The sequence below is a fragment of the Tetrao urogallus genome (assembly GCF_951394365.1).
Source record: "Tetrao urogallus genome assembly, chromosome: 2".
Lineage (NCBI taxonomy): Eukaryota > Metazoa > Chordata > Aves > Galliformes > Phasianidae > Tetrao > Tetrao urogallus.
Genome location: NC_136814.1, coordinates 108,115,065 through 108,135,966, shown reverse-complemented (window position 1 = coordinate 108,135,966; position 20,902 = coordinate 108,115,065). Strand labels below are relative to the sequence as shown.

Genomic DNA, 20,902 nt, shown 5'->3' with positions numbered 1-20,902 from the left:
TCTGAGATGGGATGCCTGGGGCAGCGAAGGGGCAGCTGTGGTTAGAGGAGGCTGCGAAATGCTATGTGCTGCTCACTTCCATCAAGCAGTGCTACATCACGAAACATGTGCCTTCTAGAAGTTATCAGTCATTAACCTGTAGGATACGCTTTGCACCAGAGCCCTTCATAAGCTGTCCCTGATGCTGCTGCCTCTCTCCCTGAGCCCTGTAGCAGTGCCAGCACAGATAGCACGGCGTGACCTTCCCAGCGGCGCAGGCACAGCACACCTGCTGCCAGCCCTGCACGCAGCTCCGATTCCTCTCCATTCCCACATCAGCACCGTTTCATTTTATGATGCCTGTGCTCTTCCCCCTGAAAAGCCAGCACACTGTTTCCCCACCCTGGCATCCCATCCAGCACCGTTCTGTTCCCATCACCGGACCCCGCGTTGTTCACAAAGCTCCACCAGCGGCAATCAGAAGCGGAGGTAGCGCAGCACTTACCCCAAAAGAAGTTTTGCTGACATGGTGTCACGGAGCTGAAGAGGCTGTTTGATGCCATAGTCCCTCTCGTTTCAGGCAGAGCTTTCGCCTCCTGGTGCAAATGCCTCTTGGATCCTCAAACTGCAAACACAAACCATAGCCAGACCTCGTTTTAGTTTTGCAGCGTCTCTGGATCGCATAGACTCAAGAGATGGTTTTTTTGCTGTCAAAAAATTGGGTAGCACTGGTAACATGTGAAAAGCGAGGGAACAAAACAGAAAGAAAAAAAAAAAAGGAGAATGAGCAAATATTTGAAGGACCTACTATTACTGCATAGACTGTGGTTAGAGAGCACTTACTGACTCTGTTGGTCTCAGTGGCTGGTAGTGACCTGCGGAGCTTAACCATTTAAAAACCAGAGGCTTCTTTGCTGTCCTCCTGGAGAAAGTTTGCACCGCACTTGTGGTTCTGTGGTTGTTTGTGAGGCGAATGAAGCATTCACACAATCCAAAAAAGCAAAAGCTTTAAAACTCCTTTTTTTTGCAAGCACTGTTACTGGAGAGAGAGAATCATGTGGCTCGTGACATCAGAGGACTCGCAGAGGACTGCCTACCACTGGGGCTTGTTCTTGCTCTCTCCCTTTTTTTTTTTTTTCCCCTTTTTCTCCCCCCCCTTTTTTTATTTTGACAAAAGGCCCGTGGTCAGGCCCTTCCTGGCATCCAGAGCGATATAGCTTTTTAATTTTTGTGACTCATGAGGGTTTGGAGGGAGTACAAAATGCTGTAAGAGCCCAAACTTCTGTACAGTTAAAGCATATGGACCGCAGAGCGCTATGTGTGCTCTCACTTCAGGTTCCCCCCGCTCTTCTTCCCCCTCCTTTTTCTTTTTATTTTTTTTTTTCCTCCTTTTTTCTTTCTCTCTTCCATTCTTGTGCCTGTGGAAAAGTGAGCAAAATTGGCCCAACCGGCTGTGTGAAATTCTGAACAACAGTGATGATTTACAGTAATTTACATCTTTGGATTGCATCACGCTCTTGGGTCTGCTTCACATTTGCCGGGTGGCTGGATTCCTTCTGTTTTCCTTTTTCTCCTTGTCTTCCTCTCCTCGCAGGTCTGTAACTCATTGTGAGAAGCGGTACCTTGCGTAGGTCGGCTGGCCGGCTGCGTGCTGGGCTAGGGCTGCACCCATCCCTCTGCACATCCGCGCTGCCGCCTGCCCTGCTTACCTGCCTGCAAACATTGCACGCTGTTAGGGAACGCGCATCAAGGGCACTCGCACTGCTTTCCTATCCGGGGCAATATGTTGTCCTTGGAACATCACCAGTGGTTGCCCCGCGCTCTCAGTGATGCTTTCGAATGCAGATATGGCTGGGATTGAATAGAGGCATTGCGTAAGCTGGAGGTTCCGATTGCCCTTCTGCTAATCGCTTATTATAGCTTGTGTTGAGGAGGGACGGAGCAGGTTTGGGCTTTTGGGGAGACTATAAATAACTTTATTCGCCAGTTAATGTTAACACTTAGTTTTAAAATGAAACATAAATTTGATGCATGTGTCAGATTTAAATGCTTCGTATCATATGTGTGCATGTGTGAATAATATCTTTTATATACTTAACATATTGTAACTTTGACTTTGATTGTGTAATATAAGTCTTTACTGTAGCAGAACGGAGCGGGTTAACAAAAGCAGTATTTTTTTGTTTATAATGGAGGCTTTGAAATAAATTGCAAAATGCTGTGCGTAGTAAGGAATAATGTGCACAGACAGTGTGTATTAGTAGTCTTGATTTGCTCACTCAGATTCAGAACGAAATTGGAAACATCTTGGAGAAAGTATCTTATTTTCTGCCTCTCTGGACACGATGCTGGGGCTTTCCTTCTGAGCCTGCTCAGATCACACAGGCGCTGTGTTTTCTGCTTTTGGCCAAACAGTTTTTACTGTGGTTGTTGCTTCATACGTTGTTGGGAGCAGAAGAATGGCATCAAAACCTTTCTAGGTATCATTCAGCTTTCATTTGTAACATAAAGCCTGTCTCTTTGAAGCTGCCATCCTTCCTTTTGCATTCCCTTGTTGGCACTCGGCTGTCCTGGCCAGAAACAGGCAGGCTTGGATAGAACATGGGGGTGAAATGACAGCTGGGGCATCCTGAGCTTTCATTATCAGAAAGTTAGCAGAGCAGCTTAAAACCCTATACATTAAAAAGTACTTTCCTGACATTCATAATAGGGTTAATTGCACTGTCCTAATGCAGTACCTGGAAAGTTAGTAGAAACTGGTGTGTTTGTAGAATTCCATCTTAAAATGAGGCAGCAGCATTCTGCTGATCACCCATCCCCTGCTTTGATATGAGTGCTAGTTCATTCTTCTGGCGGTGCCTTCCTCTGCATTTCTCTATATTTTCGCAGCATGGATAAAAACACGAGTGGAAAGAAGCAAAGTGCGTTGAAATGATTCAAAGATGGGCGATGTTTTCATGTAAACAGAGCGTGCTGGAGTTGCCTACAGCTCTGAGCAGCTCCTGATGCAGTGAGGGGCGGTGGAGGCTTCAGCCTGCTGTACCTGCAGAGCTCCTGGTGTGAGCGCAGCCCTGTGTGGCCGCAGCTGTGCACTGAGCCCTGCTCCCTTTGGGTGCTACGTAAACGCAGAGCTGTCATCCGATAGACCACTGAATCTGGATCTTAGGTACTTTCATTCCCTTACATGCAGTTGATCGAGTGTTGAGACCTCAGAATTTATTCCTAGTTACATCTTTCCTATTTGAATTTCAGACTTTCTGCAGAGCTCTGGATTTTTCAGTTCTTTGCACTGCAGTGCTCCGTCTTTTCACAGGCCGCATTTGTTTTTTGATGTTTTCAATTGTGTGCAAAGCGATTCTCTGATTTTGTTACTACGTTTTGTTTTGCTATGATAACTTGGAGATCTTTTCCTATTTACTGTACACAGTTTTTCACCTGTGATCCCAAGAACAGGACCACGGCTGTGAGCTCTTCATCTAGAGAAGTAAAATACATTAGCATGAGAAGAACAAATGGTATCATGGGCTAAATGAGACGTAGTTTGCAGAAGCTGTTGATTAAAAATGCCCTTTTTACTAGGCAGTGGAGAGACATAATAAATCAGCACTGTGCACCTCATTCCTGCAGAACTGCCTTGCAGCACAGTGTGCAATTCCAGTGTAGCAGATGCACGGATCCCAACATTCACCGTGTAAAGCAGTGCTTTGATTGCAGCCTGTTGTTTAAAAGGTGCTTCTGTAAAAGTCAGAGTTGCCCAGTGAGTCTCACTGGGGATGCTTTGAGTCACAATGGTGCTGACAAAGGAAGTATTATGCAAAGGAATTTCCTTGGTAAACTCTGAGCTTCATCTTGGTGACAAATGAAATAGTCGACTGCAGTGCAATGCTAAGTGATTGTTGCATCTCTCACTTCTTAGAAATACGTTCAGATTCTTGTTAGCCATGCTTTATCTTCAAGCTTTTTGCCTTCTGTCCCTCCAAGCTCACATGGTATGGGAACAGAAAATGAAATTTATTTGTACTTAAATGTTTCTTCCTACAGCTAGAGAGGTAGAAATCCTCTGCTTATACTGATAGGATGACAAATTTGTTAAACTGCACTTGTTTACAAGTTGCACAGCATGTATGAGAACTCACCAGTTGTTATAGTGCAAGATGCAAGTGTTAATTGCAGGTGGTATTAAAGCATCTGCTTCTGTTACAGCAGCATTTCAGTATTAATATTTGTAAGGAGAGAAAGCTCTTTCGTTGGCTGTGTTCCTAACTCAGTAAGAGGGTACAGTTTTTGGAGTGATTGCACTGTATTTTTGGATGGCTCTTAGCATTAAAATATTAGTTTATTTTATGGGATTTCTGTTGCTGAACTTGGATATCCTGTAGGCCTTAAGTTTCCAGCAGCTCCACAGCAGCTCCACATGCTGCTGGACACACGTGCTAACAAATTAAAGCAAAAGCTAAAACTGCCCTGTAATTAAAATCATCATACCATCGGGGTTGTTTCAGCTCTCACTCTCTGTCAGATGCTGCTTACTGGGATGCAAGGAGTAGTGTGGGACAGCTGGAATTCCTCTGCCTTCTCTCTAGGATGTTTTTCTACCTTACAGCTTTTCTCAAAATAAGATGTGGTTTGAAGTATGCGGACCTGGAACCATGAACCAGAAAGAGGGGGGAAAATATACGGCTACAAATCCAGCATAAGCAAAAGTTGCAGCTTTTCTGTACCGTAGACTCAGGCTACTGATGGACAAATGAAACCGAGCTTTTACTCAAATAAACAGGATGCTCATCTTCTCTTTATGACTGAGCACAGCAGCTAATAGCAAGTGGCAGCGCACGGTTTGCATTCATCCTGAGTTGCCAGATTTCTCACTTCTATATATAATAAAGGAAGGCATTCTCCAGTGAAACGTTCTGTCCCTGATCAGCTCTGGATTAGAGTTTGCATCTTCGTGGTCCAGAATATCTAATCTCTTGCTGCTCAGATGTCTTCCTCTGATAAGTGGTATTTTCCTTGTGTTGCTCAACTACGTGTCTTGTGGAATGCACAGTAATAGAGCAGGCACTTTGCATTAGATGTTACACACTCTAAACAAATGGCACTTCTGATCATCCTAACCTCCTAGCTGTTTTCTCCGTTCTTTTTCTCTCTTTTTTTTTTTTTCTTTTAAGCCAACTTGCAGAAAATATGGGAAACTTGTCTCATATAACAGCTGAGGATGTGGCTAGGTTAAGGCAGGAAACTGCTACCCACAATGCAATGTTACATACACTACCACTTAATAAAATTTATTTCAAACATGCTACTGACAAAACCAAAGAAAAATAATATCCTAACTACGCTAGTTAGTACACTAAATATATCTAGGGAAAAGTGAAAGTAATCTCTCCAGAGCCCTTCTGGCTGTTAGGATACAATGCCACCAGTAGTTAAACTGGACTGGATCTCAGCAGTTAAAAGCAGTGACCTATTTTTAGAAAATTATCACATCACAATGGAAATTAATGATTACGTAGTTTTTAATCACTGCCAGAGTTACTTTATGCAGGGAGGTGTGAGATAAGCTTTCTCCCTGGGATTTTCTGCTCATCACAATCTCTTGGTGCGTAGCTCCACAAGTGGAGGCTTCTCTTGCCCCTCTACCCATCTGCAGGGTGGGCTGCAAGTATTCCTGGGGCCGTGTGGGAAAGGAGCTGACATTTCACCTTCCTACATGACAGAAACAGTGTTGGGATCTTGTCGCTTTATTTCGTTGCCTGCAACCTAGTAATTTCTGAGAGGAAGCCAAATTGAGTTAATTTCTAAGGCAAATTGAATAATCTTGAATCTTTAGCAAGAGTTTTAAAACATCAAACAGATCTCTTTGGGGTCACTGATGCCGTTTTGCTACGGATGTCCCCAAAGCCTTGTTCTAGATGTATTTCGGTTTGCTTTGGTTTTTAAATGGATGTGTATGAAGGGTGATCCTCCTGCAGAACATTTTTGAAGTGTTCGCCTCTGTAGTTAAAGAGCACTTATCAAGAACAGCTGCTGCAGCGCTGTGGATCCTATCCATGGACTCATGGTGGTCTGCTGAACAACGTTCTTCAAGTTTGACAGGTGAGACAGAGACTCTCCAGTGCCACTGCTTTTGGATGAATCTAGCTGTGGTTGGAGAAAGTGCATCTTGCCAAAATGTATGGGTAAGACCACACACAGTCTTTAAAATAGTTATTGTAAGCTTATTTTTAGGCAATATGTCTTGACAGTTCTTTTATTTGCATGCCAGTTTCACTGCTGCTTATAGATTTTTCATTTATTTTAGTAATGGCAGTTGCAGATTTAGATCTACGTTTGTAAAGCTTTTGCACAGCGTTTACACTGGAAAACGAACGCTGCTTTCGGACCTCAATCGAGATCAGAGAACAGCTTTAAAGAAATATGAAGGCAGGTTATTCGCTGTTCAGATTTGGTGTCAGCGTTTCCGTATTCGAGCCCGTTTTCAGGGGCACAGTTCAGCAATAAGAATTTGCTTCTGGTTTTAAAATCATACCAATTTCAGTGGCTTCTGTGTAGAAGTCTGCAGCAGAGTGTAGATTAAAGACGTGAAATGAGCTCAGTAAGTAATAAAAACGATTTTTAAAAGTTGTGTAGTTCTTAAGTAGTGAATGTAGAATCTGCCTTTGATTTATGTCGTAACTCCCGGATGGTGTTTTTCATGTATATTTTAATGTGTAGAATAATCTTTGCATTCTGAGTGTCTGCTTCAACAGTTGGCTTCGTAATGTGGATTTGGAATGCTGTGTGCTTAACTGACAGTAGGGAAATAGGTTGTGCCCTGCCGAATTTCTGAGTAAAGCCTTTTGGTAACTTCCAGAACAGATGGCTTTTAAATACCCCGAGAGAAATTAAATAGAACACTGAAATGGAATATCTTAAACCGGTCATTGGGCAGTGATGCTTTAGGTTATGGATTAATAACAACATGTTTTTTTCCCCTATTTCTGTATTTTCCAGATAATCTTGCATAATTAATGCGTGACTGTTCCTTGACGAAACGTTACTCACATTTTTTATTACTTAGTATTGCATATTACCATTGTTTATAGCAGTGGACTTTACAGACAATTAAGGAAATAGTCACTGCCTTGAGCAGTATACAATTAAATAAATGCAGCCATTTAAGAAATATATATATACATATATAACTCATAGAATGTACAGTAATAAAAGCGAGTGATTGGAAGAATTTCGTGCAGAGGGGAGAGTGCTTGGTTTCAGTTCCGTGATGAGCTTTCTGCTCGCTGCAGTACAAAGGATGCCTGCCTGCCACTTGTGTGTCTGCCTGGTGCTTTTGGTTACTTGAGTTGTGTGTGATGCCTGCTCAGCCCAGCTTCATCTCCATCACTGGTGGGGGGAAAACCAAAATGCCCTATTTCCTTATGTAACGTGTGCAAGCTGAAATGCTTCCGTGCTAATTTATTATATTTACGTAAGTCTGAGATCCTCATTGCCAGAAGCAGTATTTTTTAGCAACACCAGTTTGATCCTTTCTCTCATTTATTTCCCCACATCCATTTTTTCTTATCTAATACCTGAATTTGTTTCCTCGCAACAGTCTGAGCTTTCCCTTGTAATGAAAAATCCATAGTGAGAAGAGAGCTGAAAATCATTCATGAGAAAGTTGAAAAGAGGATGAGAGGAAGATGGAAGGAATAAGAGTTAAAAGAGGGGAGCTGGAAAACCTATTTTTGTTATTGAATGAAGTTCTTTCAACAGTATGGCTTCTTTTTTGTATAGAGGGATATTGAAGGTGAGGGGAAGTGAAGAAAGTGGAGCAGGATGAAGAACAAAAAGCACGTATCGTTTCCCGTGTTGTCAGGGAGTCTGGAGTGCAAAGTGAGAACCGGTGCACTCTGAAAGGCATTTCAGACAGGAGGAGCTGCCTCGCTGCGTTCAGTCCGTTCCAGAAGAGCTGAGTGCTGCACTGCGGAGCCTGAGGAGCACGGGAGCCAAATCAGCCTCAGTGATGCTGAGGAGTGTGGGAGATGTTTGTATGACATTGCTGACACGCGGTGCGTTCCTTACTGGAGAGTCGGTTCGTTGGTTTTTCACATCCTCAAGAGAAAGCAGGCAGTGTTTAATACCTGCAGCTACTTTTCCATGCTTCTGAAAAGTCAAATTTGCCCTTGTAATTAAAAATCCGCTTTGAGATTTCGGTGAAGGGGTCTGAAGATCATTCATGAGAGGGTTGAAAAGCGGATGAGAGGCGAATTAATTGATGATCAAATTAGCAGGTGTCAATTCAGTTAAAAGTTGTTTTTGTCACGCTCCGAGTAGCAGACTGCTGAGGAACTGAGTGGTGGTAATAAAGAAAATACACAAAAATGAATTACGACCATTCCTTCACTTCTTTCTTCCCTGACCTTCCCTTCCCACAAGTGAGGGAGCAGAGTGGTTTTCAGAGAGACCCTGCGATTGGGTTGCCAGAATCCAGACCTGTGACTTCTAAGATAAGTAAAGCAAGCTTTGAGGAAATATTCTCTGTGGATAAAATGTTGTGCATATTGTGTAATTTTTAAGACTATTATTTTTTGCTTCAGCCAATTATTTCTGTTCTTTTTGTAGGGCTAAATAATTATTTCTTGCAGGAGTATCCACCACCATGCCTGTTATCTCCCTAAGCAATGTCTGTAGTAGGCACCCAAACTCATCAGCTCTGCTGAGCACAGGCTGTTGAGTGCATGGATGATTTTAACTTGTCAGCCAGCCTCTAATTACAAGAACCATGGGTTCCTCTTCAAGACAAGACACACGTTCTGGATCTACCACTTGACACTGTAGAGGATTTTGGGGTCAGGTACTGAGAACTTGAGCTATTTGAGAGGAACTGCTTGCAGTTCTTTGCATTGGTAACTTGAAGGGGTTGGGATCACCATGTAGGGCTCACACTAAAGCGTAAAATAAAACTGATGGGACTCCTCAGTCTTTGATTGATTGGGACTTGAGTGAGAAGCATGGCCTTACCAGGACTTGTGAAACAGAATGGAACTGTGTTTTTGTGCTGGAGGTGGTGATGGCATACAAAAGATGAAAGGGGAGATGACAGCAGGACCAGGGGAAATGGTTTGGAGTTGAGGGAGGGCAGCTGGAGGTTGGATGTCAGGGGGAAGTTGTGTGCTGTGAGAGTGGTGAGGTGCTGGAACAGCTGCCCAGAGAGGCTGTGATGCCCCGTCCATCCCTGGAGGTGTTGGAGGCCAGGTTGGATGGGGCCCTGGGCAGCCTGGGCTGCTGTGAAATGGGGAGGTTGGTGGCCCTGCATGGCACAGGGGGGTTGGAGCTTCGTGATCCTTGAGGTCCCTTCCATCTCTATCCATGTGATTCTGTGAAAAGTTGACAGTGGGCAGCCTAGAGAATATTGAGTATTGCCAATTGATGGCATTATGTGTAGTGACAGACTGTAGCACTGAGTGGACATTAAACTACTCAAATAAATTTTGGGCACCTTTCTTAGTAGTGATTGGAATAACGGTATGTTGGAACAAGAACACTAAAATTAAAAAATCTGCAAAGAAGGAAACTTCTCTTAACAAGGTTGGATGGTGATGGGACAAGGGCAATGGTTTTAAAGTGGGACGGGAGGTTTAGGTTGGATATGAGGAGGAAGTTTTTCACACACAGGGTGGTGAGGCACTGGCACAGGTTGCCCAAGGAGGCTGTGGATGCCCCATCCCTGCAGGCATTCAAGGCCAGGCTGGATGTGGCTCTGGGCAGCCTGGGCTGCTGGTTGGTGACCTGCACACAGCAGGGGTTGGGACTGGATGAGTGCTGTGGGCTTTTTCATCATTCTGCGTGATTCTGTAAGGTTGTTACTTTATCAAAAGCTGCATTTTAGGAAAGTGGGTTCTACGTTACAGATTAATTCATCTGCCACCTACTTTGTAACACAGTGCATTAGATGAGGTCAGTTCCGATGTGTTCTCTGTGACATTTATCTCCTTTGGATTCCGTGCTCTGTAATCGTGCTGCCAGCACAGCCAGACGTCTTGCTTTCATTTCGGACAGTCTGTGGCAGAGATCTGCACTACCAGATGTTTCTGTCAGAGCAAGAAGCGCTACGGGCAGCTTTTCTGCTTTGCCAAAACCCGATGCTGAAGGAAGAGTGGCTTCTCAGGAGCTGCGTTCGTTCGGATGGGCTGTGCTTTAAGGTGGGCCCTCTGCACCGACTGCCTGCTCTGTGCTCTGTGGAATGAGACAACCTTTATCTTCGCATTTTGTCTCCATTGGTAGAGTTTATCTTTCAGAGCTTAAAAAACCTCAACCCACAATAATTTGGTGTGGGGCATTGAAACGCAGTGTTCTTTTGCCATCTCCACTCTGTTTATTCTGTAGGATTTGTAATTGTTCTCCCCTCTTCAAACTTGAGGTGAAAAGTTTTCTTTCTTATGAAAATCAAAGCGCTTTCTTGCTCTTTAAGTGCAGTTGTGCCGTGTGGGTTTGAAGCAACTCTGCAGCAGAATGTTTGTATTTCAGTTTCGGGAAAATGATACCAGTCTGTTCAGACAAGGACTATTTGCAGTAGTAAGTGGCATCCTGACAAGCTAAACAGAATGATCAAAGGGTTGAAGAAATAACAAATTCACTTGTCTTTTGGACAAAATTGCAGTGGAGTAGCATTTGGTTTGTCATTTAGTTTCAGCGTGATTTATTTTTCTTCTCTTTTAATTGACGAATGATTCCAATTCATAACGGAACAGAATTCAGTCGTCTTATTTTCTGATGTGGGTAGAAAATATCAGTTTTATCTCTGTACAGGAGCTACAGTAATTCAAGTTCATTTTCCCTTTTGAATAACTGAAATAAACTGAGTAAAACATTCATTACATGCCATGATTATGCCCACACGTTTTAAGAATCCACAGATTTTACAGAATGCTTTAATTCTTTAAATGCTTTTTCCTTCAGCTTTCTTAGTTAACTGTTACTGGATTGGACATGTGAATGATACACAACTAATATAATGAAGATTGCCCATAAGTTCAGCTACTAATTGAAAGCTAGAACATGAACAGCTTGCACGTAGAACTAGTCCCAGTCTGTTCCCATTCCTATCTGTGTTCTTTTGCTAAAGATGCAAATTCACCTAAACTCCATTCTGGATGAATAAGTCGATGAAACCAAATCGAAAATGCCAGAGGTTTTGAGTGATATTTAGCCCTGCTGTACTTGGTGCATTATAATAGAGTGTTAACTGATTGAATTATTTTTTTCTCCCCCAGAACTCCTGATTCAATTGCACGGAATGAATACTGCACACTTCAGAGTCAGTTACTCAGTGATTTTTTGCAGCCCCTCATTGCTCATTGTGTGGCTGCCTGCCATCTTCAAACCCTCCTGATTAGAAGAATTACCAACTGTCATGAGCTCTTCTGTGGCATTTGTCACATCGTGAGAATACTTTAAAAGCAACTTTCATGTTGTTTTAGTCTTGGGAAGAGTATGTTATTGCCTATGACAGCTACTTATGGAGGTTATACATAGAATGAGATTTAGAAGTAAAAAACAAAGCCTAAACTTCTAGACTACTCTGTAGCACACACTTAGGGTGCTGTTTTGTTAAAATGACTGTTTTTAACCAGGTGAGGGACTGAAGTGACTTCTGGATGCTGCAGGTACGTGCTGTGAGTTAGCTGTGATATCCTGGTAGTGTACATAACTAAGTGTGGAGGATGAAGGACTCTATGAACAGCAAAACCACTGTTCCTGTTAGACTGTGAGAAGCACGTTGCAATGAAGTAAACTTTTACTTTTTGGCATTTCTTTTGATGGCTGTATAGAAGGCCATCAGCTTAGTTCTCCTTTTCCAGAATACCTCTATGAAAAGAGAAGAAACTATTAAAACAGCCCTGAGAAAAGGTTTCTTCCCTTTTCTGTCCTGCTGCTTTTCACTTTGATAACTGAATAGTCTTAATTAAAGGGAGCATACTGCAGTCTATGTTTTCAGGTATTATTAGCTCTTATATCCTCCTTCATGTTTGTTTAGGAGCTAAACAACTGAATTTGTTTTACAAATGATGTAACAGAGGTGTGGACAGATTCCCGGTCTGAATTTGGGAGCTGTCGGTACCTGCTCTAAAACAAGCCTCAGATTTTCTGTTGAAAATACATTATTGTGTTAATTTCCCATCTCCTAACGGTGCCTGAAGTCTTGCTTAGTTCATCAACGTACTGCCTATAGTGTATTTAAAGATGAAAAAATCAAAAGTGTTTCAACAGATTCTGTCCTTCTGTAGCATTAGTAAATAAAAGTCGTCGTTAGATGCTTAAACACAGCATCTTACAATTTTCAACCCAAGCTTTCACCAGTGTTTTTTGTTGGCTTTGGGCTAGTCGGTTGAATTTGGCATGCATTTTTCTTGGCTTGATTATTCCTTTCATTTACCCATAAATCAGGACTAATTCTGTTGAAGTTACTGCAGTTTTTTAGGGGCAAGATAGCTGTAAAATGCTTCAGTGGAAACTGGCTGTAGTCTGATGCTTGAGATGTGGCTTTAGCTTTGGGGTTGAAACTCAGACTTCTGTTTGAAACTTTTCAAAGTTAAGTAATTTGTTCTGTTCTTCAGTTCCTGCTGTGAAATGAGGATATATTTGTAAGTAGGAAATTTGTAAGTAAGAAACAGTTGTTTCTGTTGTTTCGTGTTAATAAATTTAATTCATTTCATTTCAGGGATTTTCGTATGCTAGTGATGAAGGTCATGGGAGTGCCAGCATGAAGACTGAGTTTGTCCCTGTTGCGTGTAGTAGAGTTTTTAGTCCTCAGCAATTTCCCAGAGTTAGAGAGAAGACTGCCTGATGTCTTATTGTGAAAGTACACTGAGCTGAAGGCTAAGTAAGAGTATGATTTCTGCCTTTGTGTTTTAACTCTCTCCGCCACTCAGCACTGTGGCGTGTTTGTTTAGAAGAGTGCTAGCATCTTGCAGTTGATTTAACTCCCTTAATGGAATCTCCTACGAGTAAATGCTGTGTTTTCTGGTGCATTTCTTCCCACTATCAAAGTTAAGCTCTTGGGAGCTTCTCAAGTTAGCTAAAGAAATCACTGGTGATGTGGTACTTTGATATTTAGAGATTTATGTTGCTACTGAGTGGGTAACTCTAGGGACTTTTTAAATTTAAAGAAGGTGCAGAACAGAGGCAAGTGTTATACTTAATCTTGTCTATTAAACATCATAAAGTCATCAGAGTACAGTCATTGCCTTTCCCTTGTGCTTTTCTCAGTGCAACTTATTGTTTTGTTTAAAAATAAATAAATCAGAGCACTTACAAATCTTTTGTGAAACTAGACATTTCAACTGAGATCAACGTTTTGTTGTTCAAAACAGGATAACAGCTGTGACTTTGTAAGCTACTGTTAGTGGTTTTTAGAGGCTAATTTGTCAGCTAGCTGGCAGGCTTAGCTCATTTGCCAATAGAAGTTGATGTCATCTCCCATCTCTTTCTTTGTCAAAGCTCAGCGTCTCTTTTCCTTTAACCAGTGGTTCTCAAATAGAACGTTACAGAATGGGGCTGTTTGCCAGTGGCGTTACTTTTCTGTTTATGTAACTTCAATTCAGATCATTCATGACTTGACACAAAATTAAGCTGTCATATGAGTGTTGATCATCCTTCTTTGTGTCCCGTATCTGTGATATGGAGCTCCTTTTTGTGTGCTTTGAATGTACAGTACGAAGAGAAAAAATTACTTCCAAGTATAGCTAATTTATTCAACCACTATTCAGTGTGCTTTATTATTTCTTGTTCTGCGTTCAGCGCAGAATAAGGAATTATTTCATGACTATCGATTATAAATAGGATTTCTTGGAAGAACGAATGCCCAAAACTCAGTGACTCTCGATGGCCACTGATGTGTGTCGCTTCAACATAAATTATTTATAATTGCTGTTCAACAGCTTGTCTAAATGAACTGCAAAACTGCTTATTTTCAAGTAGTTGTCTGTCTTATAGCTACGAAGCAACTGCAGTGTTGGCTTAGAATTTGAGGGAACCTGATTGGTTTTAATCTCTTGAGTCAATTCCATAGTAAATTTTTAGTAGCTTCAGTTTTACAAGATGTTGTGGGGTATAAAGAAAAGATCCTTTTACAATATATTAGCCAAATAAATGATGAGAAATTAGAGGTAGGAATGCGTTTTCATGCTAGAGCAAACTTGTGAGATATACTGAGGAACTGGTAGAAATTGAGAACTGAGAAAGCTTGCTAATGGCCAATTTAGAGTACTGAAATCATATTCTGATCGTGTGCAGCCATATAAGGTTTTTGCACAAGCGAGTGGATGGTAATTTAGGTTGAAATTAATTGCTGGTAAATGCGAAGTCAGGTACACGAGTGCCGTGCTGCTGCTTTTTGCAGAAAAGGATCTGAGAGTCACAATGGGTGGCTCTTAAAATGTGTCTTTTTAAAGCTTGAGGTTTAGGAGTTCTCAAAAAGTGACTCAATTTTAAAGAAACGGAGAGGATATGGGCAGAGCTGTGTTCCGAGTTCTGCAGTTATGCTTACCTGATTTTAAAAGCAGTACTCTAGAATTGTTAAAAAAAATAAAATAAAAAGGAATGACTTCCATCCATGGCAAAACTAAGCGGATGGGATTTTAAAGGTTGGCAAGAAACAGCTGGGAGGAGAAGGTGATGAAAATATGAGTATATAAAGTGAGAATATAAAGGTACGAGCAGGATGGTGGAAGTGAATAGGGACAGTTATTTCACTATTTCACAACAAAAAACGAGGCACCTACCTGGTGAAATGGCCATGGAAGATGGCAGGCTTGCAATGAATGCGAGAAAGGAGTTTTTTAGCAGCATGTAGTAATTATGGAATTCCTAAATTCATTGCCACATGGCATTGTAGGATCCAGCGGCTTAAAAAAAGCGTAGCAGAAGATCAGGGAGATGAGTTTTATCTATAGCTATAAAACACAGTTGCCTGGTTGTAGCCTTAGGCTGAAATCAGGTCTATTGAAGAGAACCCAAAGGAGGGGCTTTCCTTAAGAATTCTGTGCTGGTCTTTTTAGAGAGTTCTTGATCTCAACCGATCTGTATTGTTCAACTTTTGCATATAGACCAGCTGATAAACGTATCCCAATTACAGCACAGCATGCTTTGCAGTGGTGCATCACTACAGGAACGTAGGCCCCAGAATCTTGAAGGATTTGCAGAGAAGGGAGGGTCTGGTGTAAAATTGGGATGGAGAAATGTAAAAGCTCACAAAGGTAAAATTCAAAATGCTTACGGTGCTTATGAAGGTAAGGAGACTGTAATTCTGAGGAATTACTTTCAAAAGCTTACAATCACTGTGATATTAATTGAAGCTGTAATTTGTTGGTCATCCGAACATTAATATTTCACTGGGGAATCTCTGTAAAAATTAGTTATTTACCAGTTTTGTGTTGTCTACCTTGTCAACCCAGAGTATTTTTTTTCCCCCTTTTGAAATAACTTGAAAGCTACGTGGTTACTCATGAATTAAGGCTACTAAATATTAAAATGACTGGCTCTGGGGAGAGATTCATTTGTGCGTTTACTGTTATCTTACTTTCCTAAAAGTATGATTTGGTGAAACCCTCCTGGCATGGATGTGGTTCCATTCCATCCTTTGGTAATACGAAAATTAAACCTTAAGGTGTGCTTCCTAATGGAAAAAACAAAAAGCTCCAGTGATGTTTTAAAACATAAAATTGTAGGTGATAATTTATAACAAAAATAAATTATAACAATATTTATGAACACGATAGGCAAAATACACTGAACCCATAACATCTGCATGTGCTATTAAGCACTTATTTGAGATTTTATTTTTTATTCTGGTTTGGAGTCCGGCATTTATCATCTTAAATTTCAGCCACGCTTTTATATCTGCCTGAGGGTGAACTTTATACATCTCTTTATAGATTAGAAACACAAAATGTTATCGCACCGCCATCTGGAGTGATTTACCCTTATTTCGTCACAGATTTATGATGATTATATTCAAGCACTTGGTGTTTTCTTTTTCAAACATTTCAACACAGTAGCCTAGTAAATCAGGACTTCCTTTTGAAAGATTGATTGGTGCAAATGTATCTAATCACATCCGAACTGGAGTCAGAACTCCATTCAAAAGCACTGATGCTGGCTTTTTTTTCTTTGACTTACAGAAGGACCACACATGTTGTGGTTCTTTAATGGCTGCATAAAGCTCCGTCCTGTTTTCCCTGAATACTGATCATTTCCAGAGGTGGTAGGTAACGTTTTGTAACTTTGCCTTCCCCTTCTTCCTCTATTAAAGACTTCCGGGAGGTAGCAGCTTTTTAGCCTGACTGCTGATCTGTGCCTTGCCAGTGATCACAGAAAGCCTCTACCTGTATGACAGCAAGGTAATTGACGTGCTTTTCCCATTTCTTAAATTTAAAGTGGAGTATTTCCATTAAGGCATACTTAACTGCTTCATTGTGCACTTCTCTTCCTCCTGCTACTCCCCACCTCAAAACTTCATGATCTGATGATGAAAGTTCAGGTCAGCAGTTCTCAGATGGCTTTTACATGTTGAGAAATGATTTCCAGTACTTGAAGGGAGCGTATAAGCAGGAGGGGAATGGCTGTTTGTGAGGGTAGATGGTGATAGGACAAGGGGGAATGGTTTTAAAGTGAGACAGGGGAGGTTTAGGTTGGATATGAGGAGGAAGTTTTTCCCCCAGAGGGCGGTGAGGCAGTGGCACAGGTTGCCCAAGGAGGCTGTGGATGCCCCATCCCTGCAGGCATTCAAGGCCAGGCTGGACGTGGCTCTGGGCAGCCTGGGCTGCTGGTTGGTGACCTGCACACAGCAGGGGGTTGGGACTGGAGGAGCGCTGTGGGCCTTTGCAACCCAGGCCATGCTGGGATTCACTGGGCTGGACTTTAGGAGAAAATGTTTATGGCCACCTTTTGGGGGTAGTCTGAGCACACTAGACACTGATCTAGTGTCGAGGCTAATCAGTAGGTGTTCATTCAGTGAAAGAGTGCCAGTGACATGGTGTGGCTGATCAGGTCCAGTTTTTCAGTAGGGAAATAAAGTTTCTTTCAATATGTATGGACCTGGCAAGCTTCTGTTGTTACTGACAATGGGGAAGGCTGGTAAGAAACAAAAGGAATTGAGGCTTTCTTTAGTTTGGCCTTCAACTTGAGGTATCACGGCCATTGACACGCTTTAGAGAAAGGTGAAAGAAGGTTAGCAGGAGATAGGCAGGATAATCAGCTTTATAAAGAAGGTCTCATTGTAAGTTTTAAGGCGTAGATAAAAGTTTTAAGCCTCTGATTGTGGCGTATTTCTTCTAAAACATGTTTGAATGCCAGCTCTGGAGGATCCAAGACGTGTTTGAATGCAATACAATACAATAATTGTTGTCCATGTAAGCATTCAGTTAGAAGACTATTGAACAAATTCTTCAATGAATTTAGTTTTCCAGATATTTGAACGTAGCCTGAATTGTTTTCTGTCCCATCCAGAAGTTCCAACTGTTCTTTTCTGCTTTGATTTGGCAAAGGAATTGGATAACAGCTGTTAGGAAGCCCCATCCTGTTACCCAACATCTTATTTTTTCAATTCCCCTACGCTCTTTGCCCATTGGCCCATCGCAGTAGAATGTGAATAAAGTTATGAGGGATGCAACTGGTAGATGGCAAGGCATTGCAAATTTATAAACCTTGTTTCTTCACTCTAGAAATAATGCTGGAAATGGATACTCATAGTTTGATGGTTTTGTCTTCCCTTTTTACATAGCAATTTCCTTATTATTGATGGATGTTGGGCTGGTAGGGCTAGTGAATAGTGGACACTATTCTACCATCCAGTTTGTTCTGAAAGCTGCCCTTTGCACATCTTTTGCTCTTCCTAGCTTGTCCTCAACATTTTAAACTGCAACTGTGTAGATGAGTAATATGAGTATATTCTGTGCAAGGGCAATTTAGTTAAAGTGGTGGATAATCCAAGAGATTATGGCCAATTCCTGTAGATGGAAATAAGTTTGTCTGTTCTTTGAAGCTCTACTGAAAGCTTGGTGGGTTCCACAGTGGGTTTCTTTTCATCAAACCGTGCAAATGACACGTAATGATGCTGTCTCATGGTTTTGATGACATCTTTGAAGTATTTTGCCTTGTCTCTCCTGTTGACCTGGCACGTAAGTCTCATGTTGATTTAATGGAATTTAAGGTCTTTTTTTGGCATTCATTGCAGTTGAAATAGATCCTGCAATCATTTTTTTAAAATAACATCAATTTCTTAGGAAATAATTCCTTTCCTTTAATACGGTGATCTTCTGAAGGTATTATTACAACACTGAAGAAACTGGGACTGATTTCAATTTCAAGTGGGACATGTTCTTGAGATAAGAAGTGTTAGCTCAGCCTCACCTCTTAGCTAAAAGAAATAGTTTACCTTTCCTCCCTCTCCCCTCTTTTGTCTGATGACAATCTATTCCCTGTTGCCTAAGCTTGTGATTTAGATGTCATCTTCAATTTCTCTGCTGCTGCTGTTTTCTTCATGGCAATTATGGCATGTCTTGCCGTTAAACAATTTGCAAGATAACAGTATATTCTTCAAACTGCTAAATCTAATTTTGATGCCACAGGATTTCTTTTCATTAACTCTGAAGGAAGTAGGTTTGGGTTTTTCTTTGAAATGTGAACTTTTTGAAAATGTCTATGCAGTTTCTTGCTACTTTTGATTAGGTAAGCTGCGCCTGAGACAGCTTACTGTCTGTTCCAGGAGGAGAGAGAACTGGATGTAAAATAAAATACATCATCTAAATCCAAATTTTTATGGGTGGATAACACTTGGGATCATAGAATTAAAGTTGTGTGCTGTGAGAGTGGTGAGGTGCTGGAACAGCTGCCCAGAGAGGCTGTGATGCCCCATCCATCCCTGGAGGTGTTCAAGGCCAGGTTGGATGGGGCCCTGGGCAGCCTGGGCTGCTGTGAAATGGGGAGGTTGGTGGCCCTGCATGGCACAAGGGGGTTGGAGCTTCGTGATCCTTGAGGTCCCTTCCAACCCAAGCCGTTCCATGATTCTCACAGCAAGCTCTAGTCTCCGTTGCTTAAAAGGACAGATTTTTTTTTTTTCATTTTATTTTATTTTTTTCATTTTTTTTTTCCTCTGGAGAGGAGGTTCATGTGGACTGAATTCCCTTTTACGAAATGGGCATGTTTCCCAGGGAAAACATGATACTTCTTCACTAATCAGGATGGAGCCTTATCCTGCAATGGGACCTACATTTTGGTCTTTTCACCACATCATTGCTGTTCTCTACATGGACAAAAATAGATATAGAGTAAACCAACCCAAAAAGTCAATTATAGGGTTTTATAGTGATGTACTGTGAAAAATTTGGTCGTGTTTTTCATTATACAGAATGTTCTTTCCGAAGACATAAACAGAAAAAAAGCACATATGTTTGATTTTAAAAATAACTTTGCTTAGCTGTTTAAAAATGCTGGAGGCATTTTGGATAGTTCGAAATGATCAGCATCGTAATTATATGATAAAAATTCTGTGTAAAGATGTATCTGGTTTATAATTATTTAACTGTTGGGATTTGGGGTTCAAGAGGTATACTTTGAATTTTTTTCTCATACGTATCTAAATAGGCTGGGCTATTCATCTTCCTCTCCTCTCTAATCAGGAAGTAACTGTTAAATCTGCGATGTCAGTTTAGGGGGAATGATTTAATTTTGAAAGTATTTACATGTGAAAGAAATATTGGAATGAATGAAAACAGTTTGGTCCACTTCCATTGGCATTTAAACCAGTGCTTATGCTCGGGTAGCATAACGTAGGAGAGATCTAGAAGTAGTAATTAATGTCATAGTATCAAAGCAATAAAATTAATAGAAATATTAAATGCAAGCAATGTTTTTGAGTTGTGGGCACCTGGAACTGAATAGATAAATCTGTATGTGGATATCTGCAGAAATGTGGTAACACTGCTGCCATAGGTGTGCAGCTCAGGCACTTCGTTGTCTTCCTTGCCATTTGAACATGCTCTGCACTTCTGCATATTGTTCCAAATCTTGTTTAGGTTTACAAATCTGGACACAAGTATTTGAAAGATGGAAAAAAAAAAAAAAAAGATCCTATCAGTTATTGTCATTTATATACCGACTTTTTGCAGAATAAATACTGCTGTGCTTTTGTTTGTGCTGTTTAATTCAAATGGCTAGATTTAATACTTGCTAGATGTAGCTTTGGGCCTGATCCAGTTGCTATTAAATGTGGTGGGGACCTTCACATCCTTCATTTATTTGTCACTAGCATGGTCTCTGCCTGAATTTGCTTCTTGATTAACTTGACGCTGATGCTTGGCAAACAGTTTATTTAGGCTTGTTTCAAAACACTTCTTCTGCTTTACTCTTATGTTTTAAAGAAAATCAGTGCATAAAAATGACTGTTCCTCGAGACAAGTTAATATATACAGCAAAATTATCAAACATGTAAGAATAAATAGGTACTGCTGAGTAAATGACTAATTTTAGTAGGCAGTCTATTTCCAGTTTGGAAATGCTTTGTCTTTCCAGTTCCATGACCACTGCCAAGGGGTACCATTACATGGCAGCACTTCTCTCAGCTCGTCTGCTGTTCTCCTACTTGTCTCCATTGTCACTCTGCATCATCCTTTTTATTTCTCCAAGAAAGCAGACTTTGCCACCACTGTTTCATTTAGTTGCCGTATTTATGAGGTGCTTCCTCTCCGTCTCCTTTACATGTCCTGGGTAACTCAATACATATTTCCTTTTGCTTATTTTCCCTCTGCAGCTTGATTTCCCCAAGCGGTACCACGTTTCACTTCCTTGAGCATCAGTATTGCACCAATTCTAAATGTCTTCTAACTAGTGCATCGATCTTTCAGGCTTCCTTATGCTCTAACATTGGACGTTTCTTCAATTT

At 41.2% G+C, this 20,902-nt stretch overlaps 2 protein-coding genes across 3 annotated transcripts in view; one reads left to right on the top strand and one right to left on the bottom strand.

The window, feature by feature from the left end:
- RUNX2 (RUNX family transcription factor 2) overlaps window positions 1-542 on the bottom strand; it is a gene marked incomplete at both ends in the record, with an annotated part of 149,122 nt that extends 148,580 nt beyond the window's left edge. Inside the window, one exon of the mRNA XM_079532799.1 lies at window positions 485-542. Coding sequence (XP_079388925.1) covers window positions 485-542 — 58 coding nt within the window. The remainder of the gene's footprint in view (window positions 1-484) is intronic.
- SUPT3H (SPT3 homolog, SAGA and STAGA complex component) overlaps window positions 1-20,902 on the top strand; it is a gene marked incomplete at both ends in the record, with an annotated part of 256,234 nt that overhangs the window by 30,269 nt on the left and 205,063 nt on the right. The gene's annotated exons all lie outside the window — the stretch shown is intronic.